Genomic DNA, 27,255 nt, shown 5'->3' with positions numbered 1-27,255 from the left:
TCCTTCTCCTGTGTGGCACGCTCCGAAATTACCCCTTACATCCTGTAATCGCTATTTTCATTGTTCTTTCCCATCCCCAACACCTTACACTTGTTCAGGTTAAATTACATTTGACAATCTTTTGCCCAATCTACACAAGTATCAATACTTTCCTGTATCTGATCACCACCCCCTCTCCTATCCACCTCACCTCCAAGCTTTATGTCATCTGCAAATTTGGAAAGCTTACTCTTTACCCCATTATTCAAATCGTTGATGTAAATAATGAAAAGTAGTGGTCCGAGTACTGATCCCTGAGGTACCCTGTTACTTACATCCTCCCACTCACAGCCACTCTTTGCTTCCTATCACGAAGCCAGTTTGCAATCCAATTATCTACCTGACCAGCCACTCCACAAGCCCTCACTTTGGCTAACAACCTCCTATGTGGTACCTTCTCAAATACCTTAAAGTCTCGATATACTCTGTCCACTGCCTTTCCATCATCCACCCAATCAGACACTGCTTCATAGAACTCGAAAAGATTTGTTAAACAGGAACGACCTTTGGTAAACCCATGCCAACGACCTTTAATTAGTTTGTATTTGTTTAAATGTTTCCTCATCTGCTCCTTGATTAATGTCTCCAACACCTTCCCCACAACTGAAGTCAAACTAACAGGTCTATAGTTTCCCAATTCTTCTCTGGATCCTTTCTCAAATAATGTTGTTACATTTACTACTCTCTAAGCCTCCAGTACCCGTCCTGACTGCAGCGAACGATTGAAAATATCTGTTAACATCTCGCTTACCTGCTCAGCCACCTCTATCAATACTCTCAGGTACATATTATCTGGTCCCGGAGCCTTATCAACTCTAAGATTACCTCGCTGTTCCTTTACTTCCTCCACTCCAACCTGGATCTTCTGTAAAAGCCCTTCCTCACCTCCTTCATCGATACTCTCAGCTATTGGCAATTCTCCTGACTGTTCTTGTGTAAAAGTTGAAGAAAAATACCTGTTTAATAAGCCTGCCATCTTACTTTCATCACTAACCACTCTCCCGGTGCGATTCCTCAATGGGCCCACACTGGTCCTAACCTGTTCTTTTCCCCTGATGTACTTAAAGAAAGCCTTGTTATTATGTTTAATATTCTTCGCCATGTCCTTCTCATACTCTCTTTTGGCTTGCCGAGTCATAATATTAACTTAACTCTGTTTACTCCGATTGTGATATAAATCTAACTCCAGTCTGTTATTTTAAACCTTATAAATACCTTCTGCTTCTCCTTTTTGCGTTCCTTATCTCACCGCTAAACCATGCTGGTCTCTTTATGATTCTAGTTTTACACCTCATTGGAATGTACTTACTCTGCACTCTACACATTTGGTCCTTAAAGGTTTCCCATTTCTTTGATGCTGATTGTCCTGTTGCTAAAGTCTCCCAATCTACATCACCCAATTTTCTCATCATACCCACAAAGTTTACCTTCCTGAAATCTAATAGCCTTGCTCTACTATCCTGAACTCTAACCCTTAACAGAATATTTGCACACACAATGTTATGGTCACTTTCTCCTAAATACTCCCCAACCTCCACCACCTCCACCATATTGGGATCATAAGCCCACAAGGGGGAGTGCAGTGTTAGACCTTTTAAGTTATCTACAAATTGGGTTAAAAAGCGATCCTGGACTAAACTGGGAAATCCTCATCTGCTCTTCCCTTTCCCTGTTCCTGGACCCAATCTATCCCTGGCAAGTTAAAATCCCCCATAATCAATACTCTTCCCATACCACATGCCCTTTTGAATACTTCATGTACTTCACCTTCCTCCTCTTCCTTCCCACCCAGAGCCCTATAAAATCATCCTGCCAGTATCATACTGTTTTTACAATCTCTAATCTCTATCCATACAGAATCGTCAACATTTATTCCTTCCTTAATGTCACCCCTTTCTCTTGATGCAATGCTGTCCTTTACCCAGATTGCTAATCCTCCTCCTATTCTCTCCTTCCTATCACACCGATACACCTTGTGGGCTTCTTATCATGTCCTTCTGTTACTCTCCTCCTTAAACCATGTCTCACTCACTGTAACTTATCGTACTCCTCGCTATGCACTTTGGCTTCAAGCTCTTCCATCTTATTATTTAAACTTCTGACATTGGTATGGAATGTTTAACTTTTCCCTTCCTGAAATTCTATTTTCCTGCCTGGCCTTACTAATCACAATTACATCATCCGTTCCTTCTTTAATAGCTTCACCAACCTCCACTGACCTAAAAAATCCTGAATTCCTTCCTCAATTCCCACTGCAAACCTTGCTGCCCCCTTTCTATTTAACATATGGCCATTGGCCACCATTCCGGAAACACTCCTTTTGTCCCCTAAATGATTCCGACTGCTTCCTAAATGTAAAACCTTCTTCCCTGCACCATTCTTCCAGCCATTGGTTGACGTCCATTGCTCTGACTTCTATATTGTTTCCTAATCTTGGGAGAATCCCAGAAAACATGACCTCACAACTCTTTGCTTTCAGCAGCCTCCCCAATATCCTGTATCTATTTTCAAAACCTCTGAGTAAACTTTCCCTGAATCATTCACACCAAGGTGTACCACAACCAACTTCTTCCTGCCGTGACCCAATACAACATCATTTACCCTTCCTTCAATGTCCCTAACTTCCGCTCTTTCAAAACTACACAGAATTCCATGTCTGCAATCCTTCCTACAGAATGAAGAATCTACATATTTATTTATCTCATCACCACAAAAACTGTCTCCCAGACCTCATGTCTACCAATTTCGATTGCTGCACCTCCACCACTACCTACCTCCGCTGCACCGTCACCACTGCCTGCTCCCGCTGCACCGTCACCACTGCCTGCTCCCGCTGCACCGTCACCACTGCCTGCTCCCGCTGCACCGTCACCGCTGCACCGTCACCACTGCCTGCTCCCGCTGCACCGTCACCACTGCCTGCTCCCGCTGCACAGTCACCACTGCCTGCTCCCGCTGCACCGTCACCACTCCCTGCTGCCACTGCACCGTCACCACTGCCTGCTCCCGCTGCACCGTCACCACTGCCTGCTCCCGCTGCACCGTCACCACTGCCTGCTCCCGCTGCACCGTCACCACTGCCTGCTCCCGCTGCACGGTCACCACTGCCTGCTCCCGCTGCACCGTCACCACTGCCTGCTCCCGCTGCACCGTCACCACTGCCTGCTCCCGCTGCACCGTCACCACTGTCTGCTCCCGCTGCACCGTCACCACTGCCTGCTCCCGCTGCACCGTCACCACTGCCTGCTCCCACTGCACCGTCACCACTGCCTGCTCCCGCTGCACCGTCACCACTGCCTGCTCCCGCTGCACCGTCACCACTGCCTGCTCCCGCTGCACCGTCACCACTGCCTGCTCCCGCTGCACCGTCACCACTGCCTGCTCCCGTTGCACAGTCACCACTGCCTGCTCCTGCTGCACCGTCACCACTGTGAATATTCTCAGCAACCTCGCTCCATAACTGTAACTAAGTATTATATACAAATTTCTCACATTCTGCTACTTGCTGCAAATTTATCGATGCATTCCTTCAACCCGGTAATAACCTTCCTCAAGTGGACGATTTCCTAACACTTCCTACAACAATAAGAACCCTCTGCCTCCCCTATTGTTGACGTGGCCCACATTGAGCATCCATCACATTTTATGAACTCATCCTTTCTCCTTCGCTCTCTATTTTACCCCTTTTCACCCCATACTCCCAAGGCCCCAACTGACTTAAACGCTGAAATAAACACGAGGCCTCCCCCTGCTTCTTTCAATAAACTAACACAAACACTCACTAAAACTGTTACGAACACAACTACAGCTTTAGAAATACAATCCCACAGCCCCTGATACAAATCACGATAACAAAATACACAAAACGACACAAAAAAAACCACACTTGTCTTGTTCTGGTCGAGCTTACACAGCCTCATGCGAGCAACAGGAAGTGACATACTCAAAGTTGTTGCTGGAAGTTGTTATTGGTAATTGGGATTTATTTATATTTTTCTGGGTGAGTGAAGGAGTGGATACACCTTGCTTAATTTTTTTGAGGGCAGAGGGGAAAAGGGTAAAAAGGACTGAGCTGACAGTCCAGAAGTGACAACTAAAACATGGAAGCGAAAACGAGGCAGATGACGGAGGGCATGTACACCCGACTATCAACAAACTTGTACACACACCCAAGGCTTGAGGAACATTTGTGTGAAGTTTACCAATCGATCTGTAAAGCTGTTCTGGAGAAGAAGATTTTTTTTTTAATAAGTTTTAGGGTAAATCCAATATGGCTGCCAAACCATGTGACCTATGACGTCATACGTGTGAACCTTTTGTTCCTCATGGATAGGCGGTAATAGACGGCCGGCCAAGACTATCTCCGGGGTCTAAAAATTAGTCCCGGAGGCATTTCTTGTTAAAAGTGATTATGCATGTCCAAAAGTAAGATGATAGGGTGAAGCTTCAGAATATGCCCCATACCATCTCAAACTTTGACCTTTGAGGTCAAAGGTCAAGGTCAAATGCCAAATTCCTCATTTTTTGGTTATAGTGAATTTCGTTTCAGCATTGCCACATCTATATGCCTGTGTATGAATTATTCGCCAAGGCGACTGTCCTTTAGTCTCAGCAATAAATTTAGATTAGAGATCGACTTGAAAACATGAAAGGCCGCAATTGTAAAATGGCCATTTTCTCGAATTTCTGAAGATGGACGCATGTAATCTTCTCACGTGAGTTCTCAACTCGTAAGATGAACTCATGTGAGATCAAAACGTTGGCACATTAGAGAATGTTTGAAATATAATTTGCTCACACATATAGCTGTAGTTCATGGTAGTCATTATTGCAGTTGACAGGGATACAGTTCTGGCGAGACTTGTTGCACTTCCATGCACTCGTTCGACACGGACAAGTGACTAGTTCAGTACAAGAAGCTGGAATGGTAGGGAGTCGCATCCACACGATCTCAAGTCCAGAGCCTGTTATCTTCCAGCCACCCGTCTCTTCTGGAGCTTCAACCGCTATCCGAGGTTTATCAGCCTGGTACCAGATTTTCGCCTGATGATTTGACCTGATATGATGGACCTCGAATGCGTCGAAAGTTGGCGGTAGCTTTTCCAAATCCCAGAGACCTTTTTCGAACATCTGGGATTTGGCAGAGAGCAGATAGTCAGCGTTGTCCACTCCATTCAAATGGCACAGGAACTTTTCAGCCTCGTCAGTGGATCCATCACGCCCAATATTCACCAGTAGCTCCGGCTGTTCCACGTACACTTTCCAGCAGCTCCGTTTCCCATATCCGTAGAACGAAGACGTCACATCACATCCGGTAAAGGCATGAAATCCGAGCAGATTGTTCCTGACAGGACGCGATAGCTTTTGTACAATTGGTGCAATCTGGTAGTAGACACGTTTATTGCTAGTCCCACTTTTCATCCACAGATCAACGTTTGCATCACCGAAGAAATGGATGATGAGTAATAATACATCTGTATCCTTGCTCTCCATGACCACTCTCTTGTATTTCTCCCTGACGGTATGTGCTGCATGTGCGACCATGCGCGTATCGGCCTCTTCATGGTTCGTGGCCAAATCAGTAATTTGGCCACGTGTAGTTGACTTCGCCATCTCCGGTTCAGCGAAACCTCCCCCTACAATCAGCTCGCAAGACTGTGGGTAATTCCGATCGGTCGAAATGAGGTACTCGGCGACAAATTTAGCGAGGTCAGCTTTGTTCTGGTCCAGGGCTATGAATCTGTCCCATACCTCTGGCAGTGGTACGTCTCCTCGATCAATGATTTTTCGGATTGGTCGCTTCTTCTGCCCATGCTTTGATCTCGTTGCCGATTTTATTGACCCTGTTCCGATGTACCGATCGAAGACGATGTCGATGCGAGTGAATGACTGGTGAGATAGCTTTACAATCCTCTCGTGATATGTACGACCAAGGTCAGCAAACGCGCGACAATGAGACGGCTTCCCCATCGCTTGGATCATGGCGTGACCATCGATGATGGGAGCTGACGGCTCCTGCAGGGATGGAATATTCGCTGGTGTTTCGATATCCACGTCGTTTGTCAGGATATGAAGCATATCAGCCTTGTTTGTCTGATTCATATGTCCGTTTCTCTTGACTAGCGACGATGGAAGCGACGAAAGTTCGTGCTGAAGAATCCTGGACATCGACACATCGTCCAGCTCTGGTTGCATTGAACAACCTCTGTATGAGTTTTGCGTCTGCCTTGATGAATTTCTTCTCGGCTGTTGAGGTCAGAGCTGTGCTTTTGTAGAGATGAGCAAAGGATTTGGAATTGATCCTCGACAGCGTATCGAAGAAACCCCTCTCTCGAGTTACCAGCCTCTCATCCACAAAACTTTGTAACCTTCGAAGACCTCGCTCCTCGGCTGACAACAGGGAAGTTTGTATTCCCATCGTGGCGAGATCATTTGTTGTCAAAGATACAAGTGTAGGTTCCTGCGATTCCTCCACCAGGTCTGGTGATTGTGCCAGTGGGAGTGTATCCGCTGCTTGGAAAATGCGGAATCTTTCAAACTGCTCTATCAGATTTTGAACATTGCCTTCATCATGCCTTAGACGTCCAGGCATAGCCTCCTTTCTCGTAGATATCGCTTCCTCTACGATCTCGTCATCGATCAGTTTTAGGAGCCGTTTGGTATTTCGGAGCGCTCACACCACGTCAAGCAGAATCGATCCCTTGCAGTATCATTCCTGGTGATTCCGATTATGCCATTCGATATCTTACACATGCGGTTGATCCATTCTGAAGCTTGATCGACTGGCACAGAGCTGAACGGACGTTTGCTGCGTTGTACCACAAAGTTCCCTGCGAGAAATGTGCTGTATACATCAGGCGCTGTATTCTCCAACATTTTCATGTCGGAGAGATACACCGGTCCCCATCTCGCATAATTTGTGTGGTCATACGCACATAGCCACGGAGCACCGTGGGCATGGCCACGGCATGCGTGAGGGACGCTTCTACTTCGTGATTTTTTGAGAAAATCGATTTGGTTGTGCTTGGTATGGGGCAAATTCTCAACAACAGAGATATTTTCTACCTTTTGGCACCCCATACCAGTTTTTAACATGAGATGCCTGCGGGGTGTCACAATAGGTTAGGTTGGCCGGCCGTCTATAAAACGTGCAGTTTTGCCTCGATCTGTTCAGCTGCTTCAGAGAGGGTTTTTGAAGATTTTTTTTAAACAATATGGCTGCCGAATCATGACTGATGTCATCAATTTTTTTTTTCTTCTGTAGACCATTTTATCTCTTGACGCCCTTCAAAAAATTTCACACTGATCAGATGTGCCGTTCGACATATGCAATTATGACATGATAAAAACCCCACATTCCCCATAAGGAGTACTGGCTATGTGCCAAGTTTCAATTTTTTTTCCTTGGTGCGGTTTCAGAAATACAGAGGTCCAAAGTTTTTCCTTTTTTCCAACATGGCTGCCACACCACATGAACTATGACGTCATAATTATCATTCAAACATTCCACATGAGTAGTCACAGCGATGGTGAAAATTGCATGTCATTGGACAAACGGTTGCAGAGAAAATTAATTTAAAAGGGAATCACGGACGTACAGACAGACAGCCGGACGGACGGACAACGTGAAAACATGCCTCTGGCGACTTCGTTAGTGGAGGAAAAATAAATATACCATCAGAGATGGGGAATCCCCCGCCATTGAAAAATAATTGAAATCAGATAAGCGTTTTTCCATTTATTAAAAAAAAAACACATTTTTTTCAAGATGGCCACCCCAGTTGGCCATCTTGTATCCAGCCACACCCAAAATCAATAGGGTTCTTCCTTTTCAGGTGGTACATGTGTGACCCAAATTTCAAATCGTTATGGCGAACAGTTTATGAGTTATCGCACTCACAGCTATAAATGTTGACGCCCAGCCAGTCGGACGGACGGATGGACGACCAGGGTGACAACAATATCCCCCTTCCGCCACGCGGCGGGGGATAAAAACCTAAACAGTGGTTTAATACTCTGAGGGGTCCAAGAAACCGAGTTAGTCCACAACTTTTTGAGATATCATGCGAAACAGTTTTGGGCCCATCTCTCAATGGTGAAGAATCACTTCTCGAATCTCGAATCTGGATTCAGATATTCAACAAAATCGAATCAATTAGTCCATCTATAACCTTTTGGGATATCTTGCTTTCAGACAAACAAACAAAACAAGCAGTCATAGACTGGTACTTACGAAATCGTCAACTTGACCTCTGACTTTGTCTAATTAAAGCTGTCTCTAGAGAAGGTAGCGACGCAAACCAGAAGTTTCTACGATGATTCTGTACCAAACCATCAAAAATCGAATGTTTGACCTCACTGTGACCTTGACCTTTGACCGATTTTGACCAAAATCTAATCAGCGCTAGCCATCACCCTCCTGAATCACGTGGTGTAATTTGACATTGGTTGCTTCTTCCATTCTCAAGTTATCGTGCCTACAAACAAACAAAAACACGCACAAACAAACACACAAACAGATGACGGAAGTCATTAATATACTTACGAAATCTTTAGATTTCGTAAGTAACAAACAAACAGGGGTGAAAACATAACTTTCGTCCACCTTCGGTGGAGGAGGTGACGAGAGAGTTCAAAGAAAACCTTACCCTGGAAGCCTGGTGTTGGCTTAATGGGAAAGGCCACCCCAAGATGGAACGTAGCAGCAGATTTCCGAGAGACAGAGAGGATGTCTTGTAATGGAACAAGTAATTGTACAAAATGAGAAAAATGCAAGCAGTCCAGACTTGTATCAGTAGCTTCTTCAGAGCCTCCACATCAGCACCAGCACAGCCTCAGAAGCTCGTGCATCATCAGCAGCAGCCACTGCACCACTCGACACCACCTTCAGGCACCATGTTGTAGCCACAGCAACGCCAGACTCCAACCTCACATCGTCAGATGACGAGGCAGGAAGCCCTGCCTCTCTCTCCGTGGTCCCCCACCCCTCTCAACCCACAATTAAATTGTCTATTTTCACACACACACTTCAATCAAGTTCTGTATCGATTTGTTTAATTTTTGTCTCCAATGTGGTACTCAAGTGAAGGTTAGGTTAAGTTATGTGAGGGTGACCAATTTATTTCCTTGGCAACGCACCCCAAATCCCCCACTATGCGTATGGGAAAAAATCACATCTTAATGACATCGTTTTGTATAACGTCGCAGTTTTGAGGAACGCATCCACGACAAAAATGGGACACTTGCTGTCCTGCAGGTTCGTGTTCCGATTCGTGGTGTACAGTCTTCAATTCAAAATACAACATTCAATTGAACTCAAGTTGTTCCTCGAACAAAGACTGATGTCTGTAGACAGACAGACAGACAGACAGACAAACAAAGTAAACCAATTGGTTAACCCCCGCTTTCTGCTTTGCGTTTGTGGGGAAATGACAAAGTTGTAAACACGTCGTTTTTCAACTCGTGAGACAGGATGTGATTGAGGATGACAAGACTTCGTGCATACAGTGCATGTCTCACAAACCTCCAGCGTGAACAGGTCCAGCAGCTGCTCGGTGCCCATGCTCTGAAGACTCGTGTTTTCCTGGCTGATGACTGTGTTCGCAATGCTCAGTTTGAATTTCTGCAAACCCATGATCTTCTCTTCGAGCGTTCCACGGGTTATGAGTCGATAAACATTCACAACACGTTTCTATGATCAAAGTGGGAGAGAAAGAAGGGCATCAATGTGGACATTCGGGAATGGGGAAACAGCCAGACACAAGCAAGTATGTGGTTGAAGATGTGAAAAAGATGAAGTCTCATGTACCGGTAATAAGAGTGGGGTTGGAGTGGGTTAACAAGGGTGTGAAGGATGGCTGTGGTGGGGGAAGCTATGCTATAGTGGCGGGATAACGACCTTGACTTTCAGTGGGGAAGAGTGAGATTGTATGATGCAGGCGTTTCACAGGTGGGAGAAAGAGGAACAGGTGGAAATGATCAGTAAACCCTTGAGGTGTTAACAAGAAGAGTATCAAGGGAAGAACATGCTCTGAAGAGCAACTATGGGGTCGAACACTGAAAGAGGGGGAGCAGCAAAAGCAGAAGATAGAGGCAGTGGAGAACAGACACCACCGTGTCTACAATAAGAGAGCAACAGGCCCTGTGGCAAATGTACATAGTGGAAGAATTATTACATTGAATTACAAGCAAACAAGTAAAAAAAAAGACATAAAATGTCAGCCCCCATTGTTTTAGTAATTGTGCTGTAAGGAGTTAAAGGGCGAGCCCAGATTTATGTACAATGAAAATGGCCACCAGTCGGCCATCTTGGATCTCATGTTGCCGTCATTAATTACCTGTGTGCGAAGTTTGAACAAAATCGGTAAATGCTTGTCCAATAAATAGTTGAGGACGTGTTCAAGGGAAGGGTGATCGCCAGGACTGCAACAACTACCGAGGGGTGACACTGATCTCAGTGCAGGGCAAGGTCTTTGCTCGGATAATTATTGATAGGGTTCACCACCATCTGCTTGAGCACCAGCGTCCAGAACAGTCAGGCTTTACACCAAAGAGGTCAACGATTGACCGGGTCCTTGCTCTTCGGGTCCTCACCGAACGCAGGCGAGAGTTTCGGCAGGGGCTGCTTGCAGCTTATGTTGATCTGTGTTCAGCGTTTGATTCAGTGAATCGTGATGCCGGCTGGAAGATTCTTGGTCTCTGTGGGGTGCAACCAAAACAGATCGCTCTGATGTCTGAACTCCACTCTGGTACTGAGAGTGCTGTAAGATGTGGTGGTACCATCTCTGACTTATTTCCTGTTGTTACTGGAGTTCTTCAGGGGTGCGTACTGGCCCCCACAGTTTTCAGCACTTGTATGGACTGGATTCTGGGGAGGATGTCAGAGATCAAGCTGCGGTGCATCGTTTGGGAATGTCAAGATCTCTGACCTTGATTTAGAGGATGATGCAGTCATCTTTGCAGAGACTCGAGATATCCCTTTGAGGGCCCTCAAGGTGCTGAATGAGGAGTCGGATCCGCTGGCATTATGGGTTTCCTGGGTCAAAACTAAGATCCAGGCTTTCAATGACATCTTGGATACTGCTGTCCTGTCTGTACCTGTTTGTGGCGAGGATGTTGAAGTCAAGGAGAGATTCACTTACCTTGGCAGTGATATTCATGTCTCTGTTGCCTGTGAGACAGAGGTCAATAGACGTCTGGGTCGAGCCTGAGGAGTCATGGATTTACTGGATAATGGGGTGTGGCGCTGCCGGTACCTGTGCGGGAGGACAAAAGTCCAAGTCTTCAGGTCCTTATTGTTTCCAGTCTTTCTCTACAGATGTGAGACCTGGACTCTGACCAGGGATCTGAGAAGGAGACTTAATTCCTTTGGTACCAGGTCTCTTCGGAGAACCCTTGACTGTTGCTGGTCGGATTTTGTGTCCAACGAGCGGTTGCTGAGAGAGACTCGGATGAGATTTGTTACCTGCATAGTCCGTGAGCGTCACCTGCGGCTGTATGGACATGTGGCTCGTTTTCCTGATGCTGATCCTGCTCACCAGCTTATCTCAGCGAGGGAGCCTCGTGAGTGGGGAAAAAAGAATGAGTTGTCGGCCATTATAAATTTAGATTTACCAAGGAAGGACCTGGCATGATGCAAGACTTCCAGTGTACAGCTAGTTTTGGAGACCAGCTTTGATATATATGTATGTATGTATGTATGTATGTATGTATGTATGTATGTATGTATGTATATATATATATATATATATATATATATGTATATATGTATATGTATATATATATATGTATATATGTATATGTATATATGTATATATGTATATATATATATATATATACATATATACATACATACATATATATATATATATATATATGTATATATATATATATATATATATATATATATATATATATATATATATATAGATATTATAACCTGTCCAAGGGTGGTTGTAGCTGGTGGTTTGGTTCAATAGTTTGAAATATAACTGTGGTTGATCGAGGAAGTAGATAAGTGGGTTTTGCGAGACAAGCTTTCCAATGTCGAGATGAGCATGTAGGTGAGAGTTGCTTTGATTGAATGACGTGTTCCATATTTGCTGAGAATGAGGTAACAGCTGCCAGACATTGGGACAGGGTACATCGTGGCATGTGGAGAATATGGATTTCTAAAGGAGTAAAAATGACGAGGACAAAAAAGGGTTTTGAGATCATGAGGACAATGGTCAATCAGAGACGTCATTGTTATGTCACGGCAAAAAAAAAAAAAAACAGAAGAGGACCCAAGCAATCTATCACTCCAAAGGGAGAGGAGGTGAAATACTAGTGTTGAGAGCTCCATGTCAAATGTGTAGGTACCTGGAGGAAGCCAGCGATCCATGGATGAGGAAGGTTGAGAAGGCAGAGGCAGAAAACTTCCCAAGCAAGACTGGGTGCCAGACTGTCAAATGGCCACAATATGTCCCAGAGACAGAAACCTGACGTGTTGCTGAAGATTTAGTCCTCCATCTATTGTTGAAAGAGAAGCAGCAGCAGCCTGTCCCATGTTGAAAGACCAAGACAGAATCTAAATTGATTATCAGAAATACGGCAATTTGAGAAGAGGAAAGACCGAGTCAGTTGCGATGATGGATTCCATAAATTTGTTTATAACTGCAAGCTGACTGGCCTGGAGCTGAGCGGATCCGATTTTACGCCATTCTTGTGTATTGGAGTGACGTCGGCTGTCTTTCAAGCAGATGGGAGGCACTCGAGGGTGAGGGGAAAGGTGAAGAAAGGAGATAAAACAGAATTGCAGAACGGGCACTGACGCTATCTGGGCCCATCACGGAGGCAAACGCAGAGTCAAAACTGGTCATCACTTTCTTTACCCTCTGTGGAGGAAAAAAAAAAAAAAAAAAAAAAAAAAAACTTACCCTGAGTGTGAGACACCTGCACTGGGGCAGCTCTCCAACTATAGCTTGAGAGCGTTAGACATTCATAAGAACATGGACAGAGGAGCCAAGTGGGACCATAGAGGAAAGACCAGAGGTTGGAAGGAAAGCTCATCGATTCCAGGTTCAGAAGAGAGAACATCCAGGTTGGGAAGGAAGGTCACATTGGGTCAGACAAACTTGTCGAAGGCCACGGCAGCAAGGAGTTGGCTGATTGTTGGATTGCCAACTCTGAACCAAACGGCATGATTGGCAGTTTAAATTGCCAGAGATGAGGAGAGAGTTGAGTGGTTTTGAGTTGGACTATGTTATGAGAGAGAGAGAGATAGAGACGAGTCAGGTAAATAATATACGACAACTGAACATTCAGTGGCTGTAAAGAGAAATGAGAAGTTACAGGTATTCCATTAGTTTAGGATGGGATTAGTGCAGATCAAAGGCTGTAGAGAGGGAGTTCTCAAATAAAGTGACAATAATTGTGTTAAATATAACAGCTGTGCGTTTCCATTCATGGCAAACCGGGATCTGCGTCGCATTTTGAGTTCAGTCATAAAAACCCATCTTTAAGCACGGTGACAAAACCAGTTGTTGAGAACCCAATGAAGAAGCAAAGCTGTGCGAACATGAAACTGTGAGCCAATCAGGGAGGCAGAGGGAAAGAGACAATGGGAGAGGAGTAGAGAGTGGAGATGCCAGCACGAGTGCACTGGACTAAGGGGCTATGAGAAGCATGAGAGCCTCAGTTCACTTGGTGAGTGAAAGAGTGGATGAGTCACAGCAAGTAAGGATTGTTTTTGTCAATAAGGATAGGGCGTTCATTTGTTTTACTATTAGCCAGTGTAAACTGTCCCACAAACATATTTGGATAAAAATGTCATCCTATCTTGTGACACGAGTGAGGCACGACAGACCTGTCCGATTCGGTGAGCTCGATCCATCGCCTGCAGATCTCGCATGGGGTTCCAGTCATGTTCTACAAACACCACAGTGTCAGCACCAGTCAGATTGAGTCCCAAGCCACCAACATGTGTAGTTAGCAGCAGCACGTCGATGGAAGGGTCATTGTTGAATCTACAAGGGGAAAAAAAAAATCACAAAGTTACGTGACGTGAAAGAGGACAGCACAAGGATTTGGAGTGGGGAAGCAAAGGGTGTAATGGAGGAGGTACCAGTGGACGGGTACCACCTTGTGGAAGAATCAGAATGGAATCGCAAGAGCTTATGTATGCAAAACCCCGACCTGGAAACGATTGTGTGCCTCTGTCCGGCAGGAACACTGCCGTCGAGACGAAGGAAGGACACTGTGGGCAGCAGTGGACGCAATAAGTCATGCTCCACAATGTCCAGCATGCTCTTCAGCTGACAGAAGAGTAGCACTCGATGCTGTGCCACAACTGCCTCAGCAGCGTCCTCACCTCCAGAACCACCGCCAAGTCCACAGTCCAGCAGAAGCTGCAAGAAAACAGATGTCTCAAAAATCATACGATTACATTAGGTTACCTGCAGCAAGTACCTCACGTGTGGAACTGTGAAAATGACAGTTTCATTGGGTTTGTGATGACCCGAAGCGGGTGGACAGGGACATAAAACAGAAATTGCCTGTTTCAAAGCAGACAGCTTGGGAGTGTGTTGTACGTCACGTAGCGAGGAGCCTTCCGACGCAAGCTCCTCTGTGATCCGTTGAAACTCGGGGTGTTGTGGGGTCAGCACCAGTGCCGGGTGGTTACAGAGCTTACGGAGGTACTGCAGTGCCTGTGCATGCAAATAGAAAAGCAGCAGAATTACAAGTACAGCACAAGTAAAATGAAGGTCAGCACTCAAGGTCCGCCAACAACCCCCTTCTGGTAAAACTACCAAAATCACGAATCACTGCTCATCTTCACTCTTTCATTCCTCTTTTTTCCCGCCTTTGGAATAAACTTCCTCACTCTATTCTTTCCCATTCTTCCCTCCAGGCTTTCAAAACAGCTGTTCACCACCACCTCTTATCTTCCCCCATCCAAATCCTCGATCTTTTCTACCCCCGATAATCCACCCAAGCCCACTTCCTTCATTTCTCCTGCTTTCCTTCCTGAAAGTCCCTGAAATGTCCATCTTCTCTTCGCCATGTTCCCCGTCCCATCCCCATCCCTCTCCCTTCCACAGTTCACCTTATGTGTCTGTTCCCCACTGTTTTGTCCCTTCCACTCCCGCCCCTCTTGTCTCATGCCTCCTTGCTGTGAGTTGTGTGTTAGCTCTCATACGAGCCTCGACCAAGGTATACAAAAAAAAAAAGTAAAATGAATGGCCGTTGAATATTGACCACATTTCTGGAATTGTGGTGTTGGGTTTCTGGAACATCATCTTTTCTTTTCTTTTTTTGGAATGGGTTGCTGGCCCATTTCCAAACCTCCATCCTGAAAGACCAGCTTTTCTTATAGTTTGAGGTTTTCTCAAGAAAGGTTGTTAATTATATCAAATAACAAAACAACCCTCTCTATCCCCTTTGATCATTATTCAACTCGAGTTCACAGAACACGATACCCCACACAGAGTTCAAGTACATACCGCAAGGTTAATACAATAATGATTTTAAAGATCGTTTTCAAAATCCAGAGCTTCAGCACCACTGAAGCAGTTTATACACCACCGTTATACACTGGAATAAGATGCCGTTGAGTTGTAGTTCAGGAGACAGCTGTCGTGTGCAGCATATGGCTGCTCGTTGCATCATTTTCTGGGGGCGTGGCTGTGCTGCTGACGCTGTGCCCCTCTACCAGTACACTGGTACTCATTTTGCTGACCTTGGAAGGATGGCAGGCTGAGTCAACCCCACCTGGTGTTAATTCAACTGGAATGGGGCTCAAACTGAAGACCTGAAGATCTTAAGCCATCCACCTTAACCGTTAGGCCAACACCAGGCTAAAGTTTAGGAGATGGAGGCTTTATTGATCACCATAGAATGCAGCGTCAATCAGCATTGCACCCAACCATACAGCAGCATCTTCTTCGCCCTCTCACATGGCACGTCCTCTCATGCTATATTTCGATATACGTCATGGTTCTTGGACGTATGAAGGCAATTTGTGTTCTGCAGTGTTCAAGTATATAATTCAATCCAAATAAAGGTTTCGAGAGGTTTAAAGGTGTATAAATAAAGAAATTATGGGTTTTCCCGCCATTTTCTCCAGTGTCCATTACATCACCCTATTTAACATGTTACATGAGCTATTCGTGCTTGTTGTTAGTGTCCTTTATGAAACCCTTACAAACAGTAAGTTTCCTGTTTAGAATGCTTTTAAATTTTGTTTTAATCACCAGGCAGGAACAGTGAAACTTTTTTTTTTAATATCTCACTCATCTGTGCACATGTGCGGTCGGAATGAATTCAGATCCAAGATACGGTAAAATTAAAGACTCGTCTTCATATTCATGTTCCAGTTCATGTTCAAAATACAACATTCAATCAAAATAAGTTGTTCCTCGATCATAAACTGATAATCATCAACTGCAAAGACGAACTGACACTAACCAATTGCTTAACCCACTTTTCGCTTCGCGTGCGTGGGGTAATAACTCATAGCTGGAGGATTTGACATCAGAATCACCTTCGAGGTGGACTGCCAACAAGCCCAACTATCCTGCCGAGGCTTTGATGTGCAACCTTTGTTCACCTGGAACCAACACAATAGGGCACTGCTTTTCTGGAAAAGGTGGGACAGATATTTCCTGAGGCCATCCTATGAAATTCCAAATAGTAAAGCAATAGTAAGAGTATCAAAGAAGTGAAATGGAAGGGTATGTACTATGTAGCAGCATCATATCTGAGAAAAGGCTTGAGAAGTATGTACTTTGAAACAAAGATGGAAGACAAGGATGTGTTGTCAACTTGAGTTGCTCGACATGTTTCTGGATCAGATCATGTACTGTATTCATCATAATCATCATCATTCTTCACTTCACCTCTCACATTATATAAGGTAATGGAGGGCATACAGGAAGATGCAGCAGTTGAAGAAATGCACAGGATCGGTAATTTGCTGATATCGTACTGTTGGCAGATATGATAGAACTCCTGTGGGAGGAAGGAAGGAATGTCCTGCCTTCCATACAAGGATTGCTGTCCTTCCAAAAGGAAGGAAAAATACTAGGAGCCGGATAAGTGTCCAGTTGCAGAGAAAACAGAGAAAATTTGCATGTACGAACGGACAACCGAAAAACACAATGCCACCGGCAACATCGTCAATGGAGGCATTAAAAAAAAAAATCACTTGTTTCCCATCGGGAGTACTTGACGTGAGCCAGGTTTCAATTTTCTCCATGGAGCAATTTCAGAGACGCAGAGGTCCAATGTTTTTCCATTATTAAACATGGCTACCACACTACGCCACCTATGACATCATAATTATCATGAAAACATTGTACATGAGTAAGGCCTAAGTCACATTTGCTCTACGGCGAGGATACGGCGGCCGTACGCCCTCTGAATTGACAGAAACGTGCGGCGGCCGCAGAGTTTCTGCGGTGGCCTCAGGGTGGCCCTACGCCGTTTGGCTATCTTTTACAAGCCGTCGGGGTTGCCGTGGAATTATAACGGAGTTATAACTTTTTTTTCATTTCTACGTTCGCCATAGCAATTCGACAAGCCGAAAAAAAAAACTGGTTAAAAAAAAAAATTAACCCACTCGTTACCGTCCGTCTGACCGAACGTTCGCCTTAGGGCCCCCCTGCGGGCACCTTGCGTCTACCTTGAAAATTCTATGGCCGCTGCAGGGCCCCCTTAAGGTCACCGTGCGACATCAAATCAAAGACCGTACGGCAACCCCACGTTTTCGGTCTCCACAATTTATAAAAACGCCGTGCGGCTCCCCGAAAAATAAAAACATATGTGACTGCTACATTGTGTGACCGTGGAAATACTGCGGCTGCCGTATAATTACTAGTGGCCGTAGATTTTGGAGACCCCACGGCCGCCGTGGCAAATGTGACAGGCCTAATCGCTCCGATGCTGAAAATTTTGTGTCAACCACATAAGCAGTAGCAAAGAAAACAGAAAACTAGATTTAAAAAAACAACATGGTGTGAAGCAGTCATGATGTATGTATGCACCTGAAATACATGTCCGGTAGCATTCTTTTTAGCTGGTTCTTGTCTTTCCAAACAGGGTGCAGAAGAAAGAGTTTCTTCTGCATCCTTCTTTGCGTGTGACCGAGCAAAGTCTTCATACAGCCGAACCTGAAAGGCAACCATACGAGTCAACCACGTGAAAGCAGCACACAAACTTTTTAAACTGGACACCTCTCATGTTGGGCTTAGTGCTCTTAGTGTGTTCTTTCTTTCTTTCTTTCTTTCTTTCTTTCTTTTTCTCTCTCTCTCTCTCTCTCTCTCTCTCTCTCTCTCTCTCTCTCTCTCTCTCTCTCTCTCTCTCTCTCTCTCTCTCTCTCTCTCTCTCTCTCTCTCGTGCAGCCTATGGCTGCTGGTTGCATCATTGGTTGGGACGTGGCTATGCCGCTGATGCAGTGTCCCCCTTACCAGTACACTGGTGCTCATTTTGTCGACCTCGGAAGGATGACAGGCTGAGTCAACCTCCTGGTGTATATTAATTCAGCGGCCAACGGGGCTTGAACTCAGGACCCTAGGATCCCAAGCCACCACCCTAACCACTAAGCCAACACCAGGCTTGGGCTTAGTGCTGTGGAGAAGGTAATCCTATATAATGAATAAATGACAAACTAAAAGGGCACTTGGTAGAGCGCATATCTCTGCCACTCAATGCCTGATCCAGGAGAAGATATCACACCCAATACATTTTTGAAACATCAAGCTATATATCGTTTTTGGCACTATCTCTCAATGGTGAAAAATCACTGAAAATTGAATAATTCTCGTATCCAGATCCGGATTCAGATCTTCACCACAATTGAATCAATTTGTCCTCGTCACATACCCAACCTGTCCACCAAAGTTTGTCCAAATCCGTCCACAACATTTTGAGATATCATGATACATATATATATATATATATATATATATATATATATATATATATATATATATATATATATATATATATATATAATCAGGCGACCAGGGTTGCGTCAGGAAGGGCATCCGGCGTAAAACATGTGCCAAATCACTATGCGCATCATACGGATGATCCGCTGTGGCGACCCCGAACGGGAGCAGCCGAAAGAAGAAGAAGAAGAAGATATATATAATCAGTTTAGCCCGATCTCTTAATGGTGAAGAATAACTTAAAAAATTATCGGATCCAGATCCTGATTCAGATCTTCACCATAATTGAATCAATTCTTCCTTGACACACACCCAAGATGTTCACCAAATTTCGTTCGATTCCCTCCATAACTTGAGATATCATGCTACATATCGTTTTTGGCCTTATCTCTCAATCGTGAAGAATCGCTTAAAAAATTCTAGTAGCTGGATACGGATTTGATCTTCACCAAAATCTAAGCAGTTCATTCTTGTCACACACCCAACATGCCCTCCAAATTTCATCCCAAAACTTTTTGAGATATCCTGCACACAGACAGGGGTGAAACATAACCTCATTCCATTGTCGGTGGCAGAGGTAATAAGCAAAACAAACAAAACAAAGTAAAGCAAATATGTAAAACAAACAAGCTTTAAAAAAAAGGAAAACAACAAACCTGCAAAAAATTATAAAACAAATGAATGCCATGAAAATTGGAAGGAAGGAACAGCATGAAAAAAAAAACAATTCACCAAATGGAAAACAATTCACCAAATGGAAAACAAAGAGCAAATGGAAAACAAAGAGCAAATGGAAAACAATTCACCAAATGGAAAACAAAGAGCAAATGGAAAACAATTCACCAAATGGAAAACAATTCACCAAATGGAATTTTGCCGTTTCGATGGAAGGAAGAATGGAGGGATCCCTTGGGAATGTGGATATCTTGGGTCGGGAAAATTTCCTTTTGCATGGATCACTTACAAAAACATGATTGTTGATATTAAAATGATGTTTCACTCTTATCGGTGAAATCTTTACTATAATTTACCGTCTGTCTATTCCAAGGTACCGCAAAAACGGCTGAACCGATCGCCACCATTTTTTGGGTGTGTAATCCTGGTACCCTTGGAGTAAAATAGGCATAAACATAATAACATGACCCCCTTAATGGCTCCCGTAGGGAGTGGGTGCTTCTCGTCTTACTACAATTCACCGTCTGCCCGTCCGTCCGTCTGTCTGTTCCCAGGTACCGCAAAAATGGCTGAACCGATCGCCACCATTTTTTGGGTTTGTAATCCTGGGACCCCTTGGAGTAAAATAGGCATAAACATAATAACATGACCCCTTAATGGCTCCCGTAGGGAGTGGGTGCTTCTTGTCTTACTACAATTCACCGTCTGTCTGTTCCCAGGTACTGCAAAAACGGCTGAACCGATTGCCCCATTTTTTGGGTGTGTAATCGTGGGACCCCTTGGAGTAAAATAAGCATAAACATAATAACATGACCCCCCTTAATGGCTCCCGTAGGGAGTAGGTGCTTCTCATCTTACTATAATTCACCGTCTATCCGTCTGTCTGTTCCCAGGTACCGCAAAAACGGCTGAACCAATCACAACCATTTTTTGGGTGTGTAATCCTGGGACCCCTTCGAGTAAAATAGGAATAAACATAATAACATGACCCCCTTAATGGCTCCCGTAGGGAGTGGGTGCTTCTCATCTTGCAAGAATTAATTCACCGTCTATCCGTCTGTCTGTTCCCAGGTACCGCAAAAACGGCTGAAACGATCGCAACCATTTTTTGTGTGTGTAATCCTGGGACCCCTTGGAGTAAAATGGGCATAAATATAATAACTAGACCCCCTTGACGGCTCCCTAAGGAAGCGGGTGCTTCTAGTTGTTTTAAAGTGATTTTCCTCTCTTATCGGTGTAATGGAATATAAACATGATTGTTGTTATTAAGTGATGTTTCACTCTTATCAGTATGACGGATATTTAACACGATTGTTGTTTCAAAGTGATGTTCCTCTTTTATCGGAATAATGGGTTTTAATGATGATTGTTGTTTTAAAGTGATGTTTCACTCTTATCAGTATGATGGATATTTAACACGATTGTTGTTTTAAAGTGATGTTTCACTCTTATCAGTATGATGGATATTTAACACGATTGTTGTTTTAAAGTGATGTTTCACTCTTATCAGTATGATGGATATTTAACACGATTGTTGTTTCAAAGTGATGTTCCTCTTTTATCGGAATAATGGGTTTTAATCATGATTGTTGTTTTAAAGTGATGTTTCACTCTTATCAGTATGATGGATATTTAACACGATTGTTGTTTTAAAGTGATGTTTCACTCTTATCAGTATGATGGATATTTAACACGATTGTTGTTTTAAAGTGATGTTTCACTCTTATCAGTATGATGGATATTTAACACGATTGTTGTTTTAAAGTGATGTTTCACTCTTATCAGTATGATGGATATTTAACACAATTGTTGTTTTAAAGTGATGTTTCACTCTTATCAGTATGATGGATATTTAAAACGATTGTTGTTTTTAAGTGATATTTCACTCATCGATATGATGGATATTTAACACAATTATTGTTTTAAAGTGATGTCTCTCTCTTATCGGTGTAATGGATTATACACACGATTGTTGTTTCAAATCGATTTTTCTCCCTCATCGGTGTGATGGATTTTAAACATGATAGTTGTTTGAAAGTCATGTTTCTCTGAAATTGGTGTAATGGGTTTTAAACACAATTGTTGTTTTAAAATGATGTTTCACTCTTATCGGTGCAATGGAATTTAAAACATGATTGTTGTTTTAAAGTGATGTTTGACTCTTACCAGACTTATGGATATTTAACACGATTGTTGTTTTAAAGTGATGCTCCTCTTTTATCGGTGTAATGGGTTTTAATCATGATTGTTGTTTTTCAGTGATATTTCACTCATTGATATGATGGATATTTAACACAATTATTGTTTTAAAGTGATGTCTCTCTCTTATCGGTGTAATGGATTATACACACGATTGTTGTTTTAAATCGATTTTTCTCCCTCATCGGTGTGATGGATTTTAAACATGATAGTTGTTTGAAAGTCATGTTTCTCTGTAATCGGTGTAATGGGTTTTAAACACGATTGTTGATTTAAAATGATGCTTCACTCTTATCAGTATAATGGATATTTAACACGATTGTTGTTTTAAAGTGATGTTTCACTCTTATCAGTATGATGGATATTTAACACGATTGTTGTTTTAAAGTGATGCTTCACTCTTATCAGTATGATGGATATTTAACACGAATGTTGTTTCAAAGTGATGCTCCTCTTTTATTGGTGTAATGGGTTTTAATCATGATTGTTGTTTTTAAGTGATATTTCACTCATCGATATGATGGATATTTAACACAATTATTGTTTTAAAGTGATGTCTCTCTCTTATCGGTGTAATGGATTTTATACACGATTGTTGTTTTAAATCGATTTTTCTCCCTCATCGATGTGATGGATTTTAAACATGATCGTTTTTCAAAGTCTTGTTTCTCTGTAATCGGTGTAATGGGTTTTAAACACGATTGTTGTTTTAAAATGATGTTTCTCTCTTATCAGTGTAATATTGTTGTGAATGTGGAAGCCATGAGCACTCAACGTGCAGGTCCTATAGAACAGTTATATCGGTAAGTATGTGCATATTGTTAGGTTCCTCGTCCCGTGTCTAATGGGTAATTAAATGTACATGCGCTGCGAAGTTATTTTGATAGTCAGGGTTTTCTTTTATTTTTACACCACCAACATCAACTACAACAACGCCAGCATCACCCTCACCTTCACCTCGCACTGGCCGACGCCAAGGTGGGCGGAGTTCAAGGAGGAGCCTCGCGGCAGCCCTAGGCCAATCAGCAAACTACGAGTGAGGTGGCCGCCGCTCAGCCAATCAGACCCCGTGATTGAGAAATGGAAAAAGAGAAACATAATGAATGAATGTGGGTCAGTGTGCCCGAGTGTGTGAGTGGAGCGAATGTGGAATGCATGGTGCGAATGAATGAATGGGGGCAGGACTGAAACCCAACAAAGTGACCCCGGGGTCAGTGTAATGTTAGTTTGGGGGTTGGTTAAATTTACCAAAAGGAGGTCGTTTTGTTGTTGGTGTGGAAAGAAGGCTCGAAACCTGTTTTGTAGGGTGCAGGAGTCCATGGACCGGCTGGGAGCGTTGCTGTTGAAAGGTGAGTATCGATTAGAGGGCACCCCAGGCACCGGACTCGTCGGCCAGAGTGGGCCAAGGGTCCAAGGGACCGGGAAAGTGTCGTGGGCACGGGCGACCCGCGGAACGGGACCCGTAGCGCCAAAATGCCACGTGGGCATCGGAGGGGTGCAATGCCAGGAAGGGCAACCCCCCCTCCCCCCCCCCTGTGTTCATAGGGAGCAAGAAGGCTCGGAGACACCCTCAGGGCCCGGGGTGCCATAATTAGAGTTTGGCAGAGGGGGAATCCCTGCCAAGTGAGCCACGCTGCCCAGCCATGAAATTGTGCAAGGGCACGGAAGAAAACTTGAGGGCTCGGCCCGAACTTATAATGGACACCAACACAGGCGACGGGAATCATGGTTTCTGGAGCCAATAGTTTAAAGTGACAGGTGTATGGAAAAGCCCCGGGGTAGTTTAAAGTTTACTAAAGGATAGGGTAGATAGGAAATGTGTACCCCTTCGCACTATCCATCCCTTCGCTCTCCGTAGGCCGCTGGACCCACCTTGGTAGATTGCTGAAATCTGTGGGAGGCCATTCTGAGGCTTTGTTGGGCCTCAAGACAGAGCACTCGTCTCTCCCTTATTCCCCTCCAAAAAAAGAACTTAGGGATTGGGAGTAGGCTAGGTTGACGGGATAGGTTAGCCGGCCAAAGACAGAAAGGGGGTTAGGGAGACGAAATTATGAGAAAAAACAATAAAAAAATTAAAAGGGGCTAAATTTGGTAGTTTTGTTATTGCAAACAAAGTGAGTGGGTATGGACAGAGACAAGCAAAGGCGATAGATTGGGGGGAGACAGTAGGGTAGGTCCGAACCCGCTTTCGGAGCGGCCGGCACCACCGCACTCCCTCCACACAACCTGATGGGACCAGACCAGAGGCCGGCCAGCTTCACATGCCGGCCTGCTCGTACTACAGTTCCTGGTCCGCATTGCCTTGCCTTGCCATGCCTTGTTGCCTGCCTTTGTCGTGACCCCATGCCTGCTACCCTCTTTGCATTGCCCCTGTGTCACCATCACCATGTACGCCAGGATCATCCAGTGTTTTTCAAGGACTGCCCTGAAGGCAGCTGCACCATGAGGACTGAGTTGTGCAGCCCGTGCATCGTTGTTTGTCCATCTCCATCCATTCTCCTGTCAGAGACTGCGTTTGAGCCACAGAACTGTTGACTCTGGTTGTGACTTTTTCTTTCCCACAGATGACAGGTCCTGGGCCATGGTTAGTGTAAATATTAGTTAAGATTGTAAATAAGTTTGCAACCCACCTGTAGTTTGTCGTAGCACCGGCAATTTTAGTAAAGTCGTCTGTGTGAGTCTGTTAGTTACGCAGCGCATTAGGTTATTTATTTTTGGGGGCATGTATAAAAAAAATGTCGCACTCAGGGATCCGCAGGTAAATCGTACTAGGTGAGAACTTACACATGCTGGTCACATGAAAATTCGATTTGGGACGAGTCTGTAAAAAGGGGAGGGGGTAGTGTTGCGAATCTGGAAGCCATGAGCACTCAACATACAGGTCCTATAGAACAGTTATATCGGTAAGTATGTGTTTTTAGTTAGAGTCCCCGTCCCATATCTAATGGGAAATTAAATGTACATGCGCTGTGAAGTTATTTTGATAGTCAGGGTTTTCTTTTATTTTTCCACCACCAACATCAACAACGCCAGCATCACCCTCACCTTCACCTCGCTCTGGCCAACGCCAAAGTGGGCGGAGTTCAAGGAGGAGCCTGCGGCGGCCCTCGACCAATCAGCGTGCTTCGAGTGAGGTGGCCGCCGCTCAGCCAATCAGACCCCGTGACGGTGAGAAAGGCGGTCCGCGTGACGTCACCATGCCCCCGGGACAATCGACGGACTTATCGCCCGTTTTCGCCAATGAAAGGGTGACGAGCGATTCTGTGCGCAAAAAACCGTCCAGTGAGGGAGAGCAGGGAGGGTGGAGGAGGCCCCTCCCCCCCAGCCCCCCCCACGGAGAAGGGTGAATAAGGTTGCGGCGCGATCGGATGAGCAGAGATCCTTCCTCCACAAGAAATGCAAGTCGGTTGCGTGCCGTCTCTCTGTCGGTGAACGAAGAGAGTTTTTGAGATAGTTGACGACCATCGAGCAGGTAAGGTTGTGGTCAATCTGACGGACAGGTTGAACAAGTGTGCAGTTATCAGCCCTCGCTTTGATGTTCCAACTCAAATACTTGGAGAAGTGGCAGAGAAACCTCCTGCCTTCTGGACAGTTTGGGATACCGAGGAGAGTTTTGGTTGCCGGGACGAGCGCTGAAGGGAGCTCTGGATTCTATCATCGCATCTCGACGCTGGCCTGGTTCGTCCGTGCCAGCTGAACCACACGAGGTGGACAGGTCCATGTCCTTCTGGGTATCTGTGTGTGTGTCTGTCGGTGGGCCAGTCTGTAAGTAGGAATTGTTTAAGGTCTCTTTGCTGTACATACTTGCATCTCTATAGTCGGATAACTCTGCTTCTTGCGTGCTACCCCCTTTCCCCCATTATAAATAAATCCCCTGTTAAATGTATCAGCTCGTTTCTGTGTTTTCTTCATTGGTTTAGCACGGTGCGTGTTGGTGGATTAAAAAGGCTGTTGATGCCATAGTTGTGCATTTGGACCGACGGGACCTCGGTAACCATCTGATCGGGTTACGCACGGGTCGAGCACGGTAACGGCTTGTCCCGTTCGAGCTCCGTCGAAGGTGTGAATTCTTTGGTAGCTCGCCACATGGGCCTCTAGGTATTTTGAAGTTTGGCAAATAACCCTGTCCCACGCGGTTGAATTATTGACGATTCATGGTCCTGTAAGGGACCCTTACCTTCGGAGTTATCGGAAAGGTACGATCGAGATTCCGGGTGTTCGATGGAGCCAACTCTACTGCCCCATCTAGCGGTCGTGCTCGTCACCGATACCAGGCCCACAACAATATCCCCACTTGTTTAGAGACATCTTGGCTCTGCCAACACCAGTTCTCAATCGATTGAGGCATTTCCATCTGGCCCAACTTGCATCTGCACCAGGAGGGAGTTGCTCATTTACCGTTAGTCCCATGGTAGTTGAGGGAGGTAGAGTGGATATTGTCTCGCCCCATATGGAGACTCGTGCATCGCTTGTTGTAATGCCAGCCTTAAGAGGAGTCACACAGTTAAGAAAACTTTTCATCGACTTTCGGCGGCTCTGAGATGGTGGCTGGCCAAACATTTGATGTCGTTCATCTGTTATCTGCCACTGGCACTCCTTCATGCTGGCTCCTGCTCTTCTGATGTCTGGTGGGGCTATGCCTGCCAGGAGGTGAGGCTGTCAGTATATTGTGAATTCTGGCTCGCCTGGCGTGCAATCGGCCGCGTACCTCTAATGGCAGCCGCGTCGCCCACCGGACAGACAATTCAGTCGTGACCCTCCTGGAACTACCGCCAGGAGCCAGTCACAGGTGGGGGTTAACCTCACCACGATCGTGCCAATTGCCCACCCGCGCAGGATAGGGTTGCTCGCCAAATTCGACCTACCTAAGTACCTGTGCGAGTGGTCGACCGGGCGATCGTACCTCGCCGCAGGTCGGCCGAGGACACGAACCGCTTAAGCTGTCCGTTCCGTGCTACAGTGATAACCGAGCGGTGTTATCGCCGACCTCGACGGATGTGATTCTGTTTACCGGGCGTTCAAAACCCACTACTCATTCCACAAGATGGCACTTCCAATGGGGAAAGGACGTAATGAACGGGATACGTTTCACACAAGCACATTTATTTAAATTACACACACAACACAAGCAAGGCAGTCATGCAATATACAAGCAACAAATAGAATGCAAAAGCAATACGACCGACTAATTATTACTTACAAGCACTTACACAGTTTCTACTTGGCAGGACACGACGCCACAGCATGCATACAAAAACAAAGAAAGACCTCCCTCACAGGCAAGGGTGTAGACGGGGTCCGTAGACCTTTGTGGTCATGGGCCGTGGATGACCGAAAGGTCTTACCCGCACCCTCGTGGTGCGACAGTGGGCAGGCCACGACGTCTCGTCCCCACGGCAACGAGCGTAGCCGC

General features: G+C 45.0%; 1 protein-coding gene across 1 annotated transcript in view; it reads right to left on the bottom strand.

The window, feature by feature from the left end:
* Window positions 1-27,255, bottom strand: part of BTAF1 (B-TFIID TATA-box binding protein associated factor 1) — a 242,387-nt gene that overhangs the window by 4,189 nt on the left and 210,943 nt on the right. The window contains exons 30-34 of the mRNA XM_085849152.1: window positions 18,063-18,188; window positions 14,574-14,726; window positions 14,215-14,426; window positions 13,886-14,045; window positions 9,563-9,730 (exon numbers count right to left, since the gene is read on the bottom strand). Of these exons, the coding sequence (XP_085705278.1) occupies window positions 9,563-9,730; window positions 13,886-14,045; window positions 14,215-14,426; window positions 14,574-14,726; window positions 18,063-18,188 (819 nt within the window). The remainder of the gene's footprint in view (window positions 1-9,562; window positions 9,731-13,885; window positions 14,046-14,214; window positions 14,427-14,573; window positions 14,727-18,062; window positions 18,189-27,255) is intronic.

Source organism: Eptatretus burgeri, chromosome 12, assembly GCF_056783735.1.
Source record: "Eptatretus burgeri isolate ZD-2024b chromosome 12, Ebu_testis_v1, whole genome shotgun sequence".
Classification (NCBI taxonomy): domain Eukaryota; kingdom Metazoa; phylum Chordata; class Myxini; order Myxiniformes; family Myxinidae; genus Eptatretus; species Eptatretus burgeri.
Note: the sequence above shows the minus strand (reverse complement) of the source record. Positions and strands in the feature narration are given on the sequence as shown.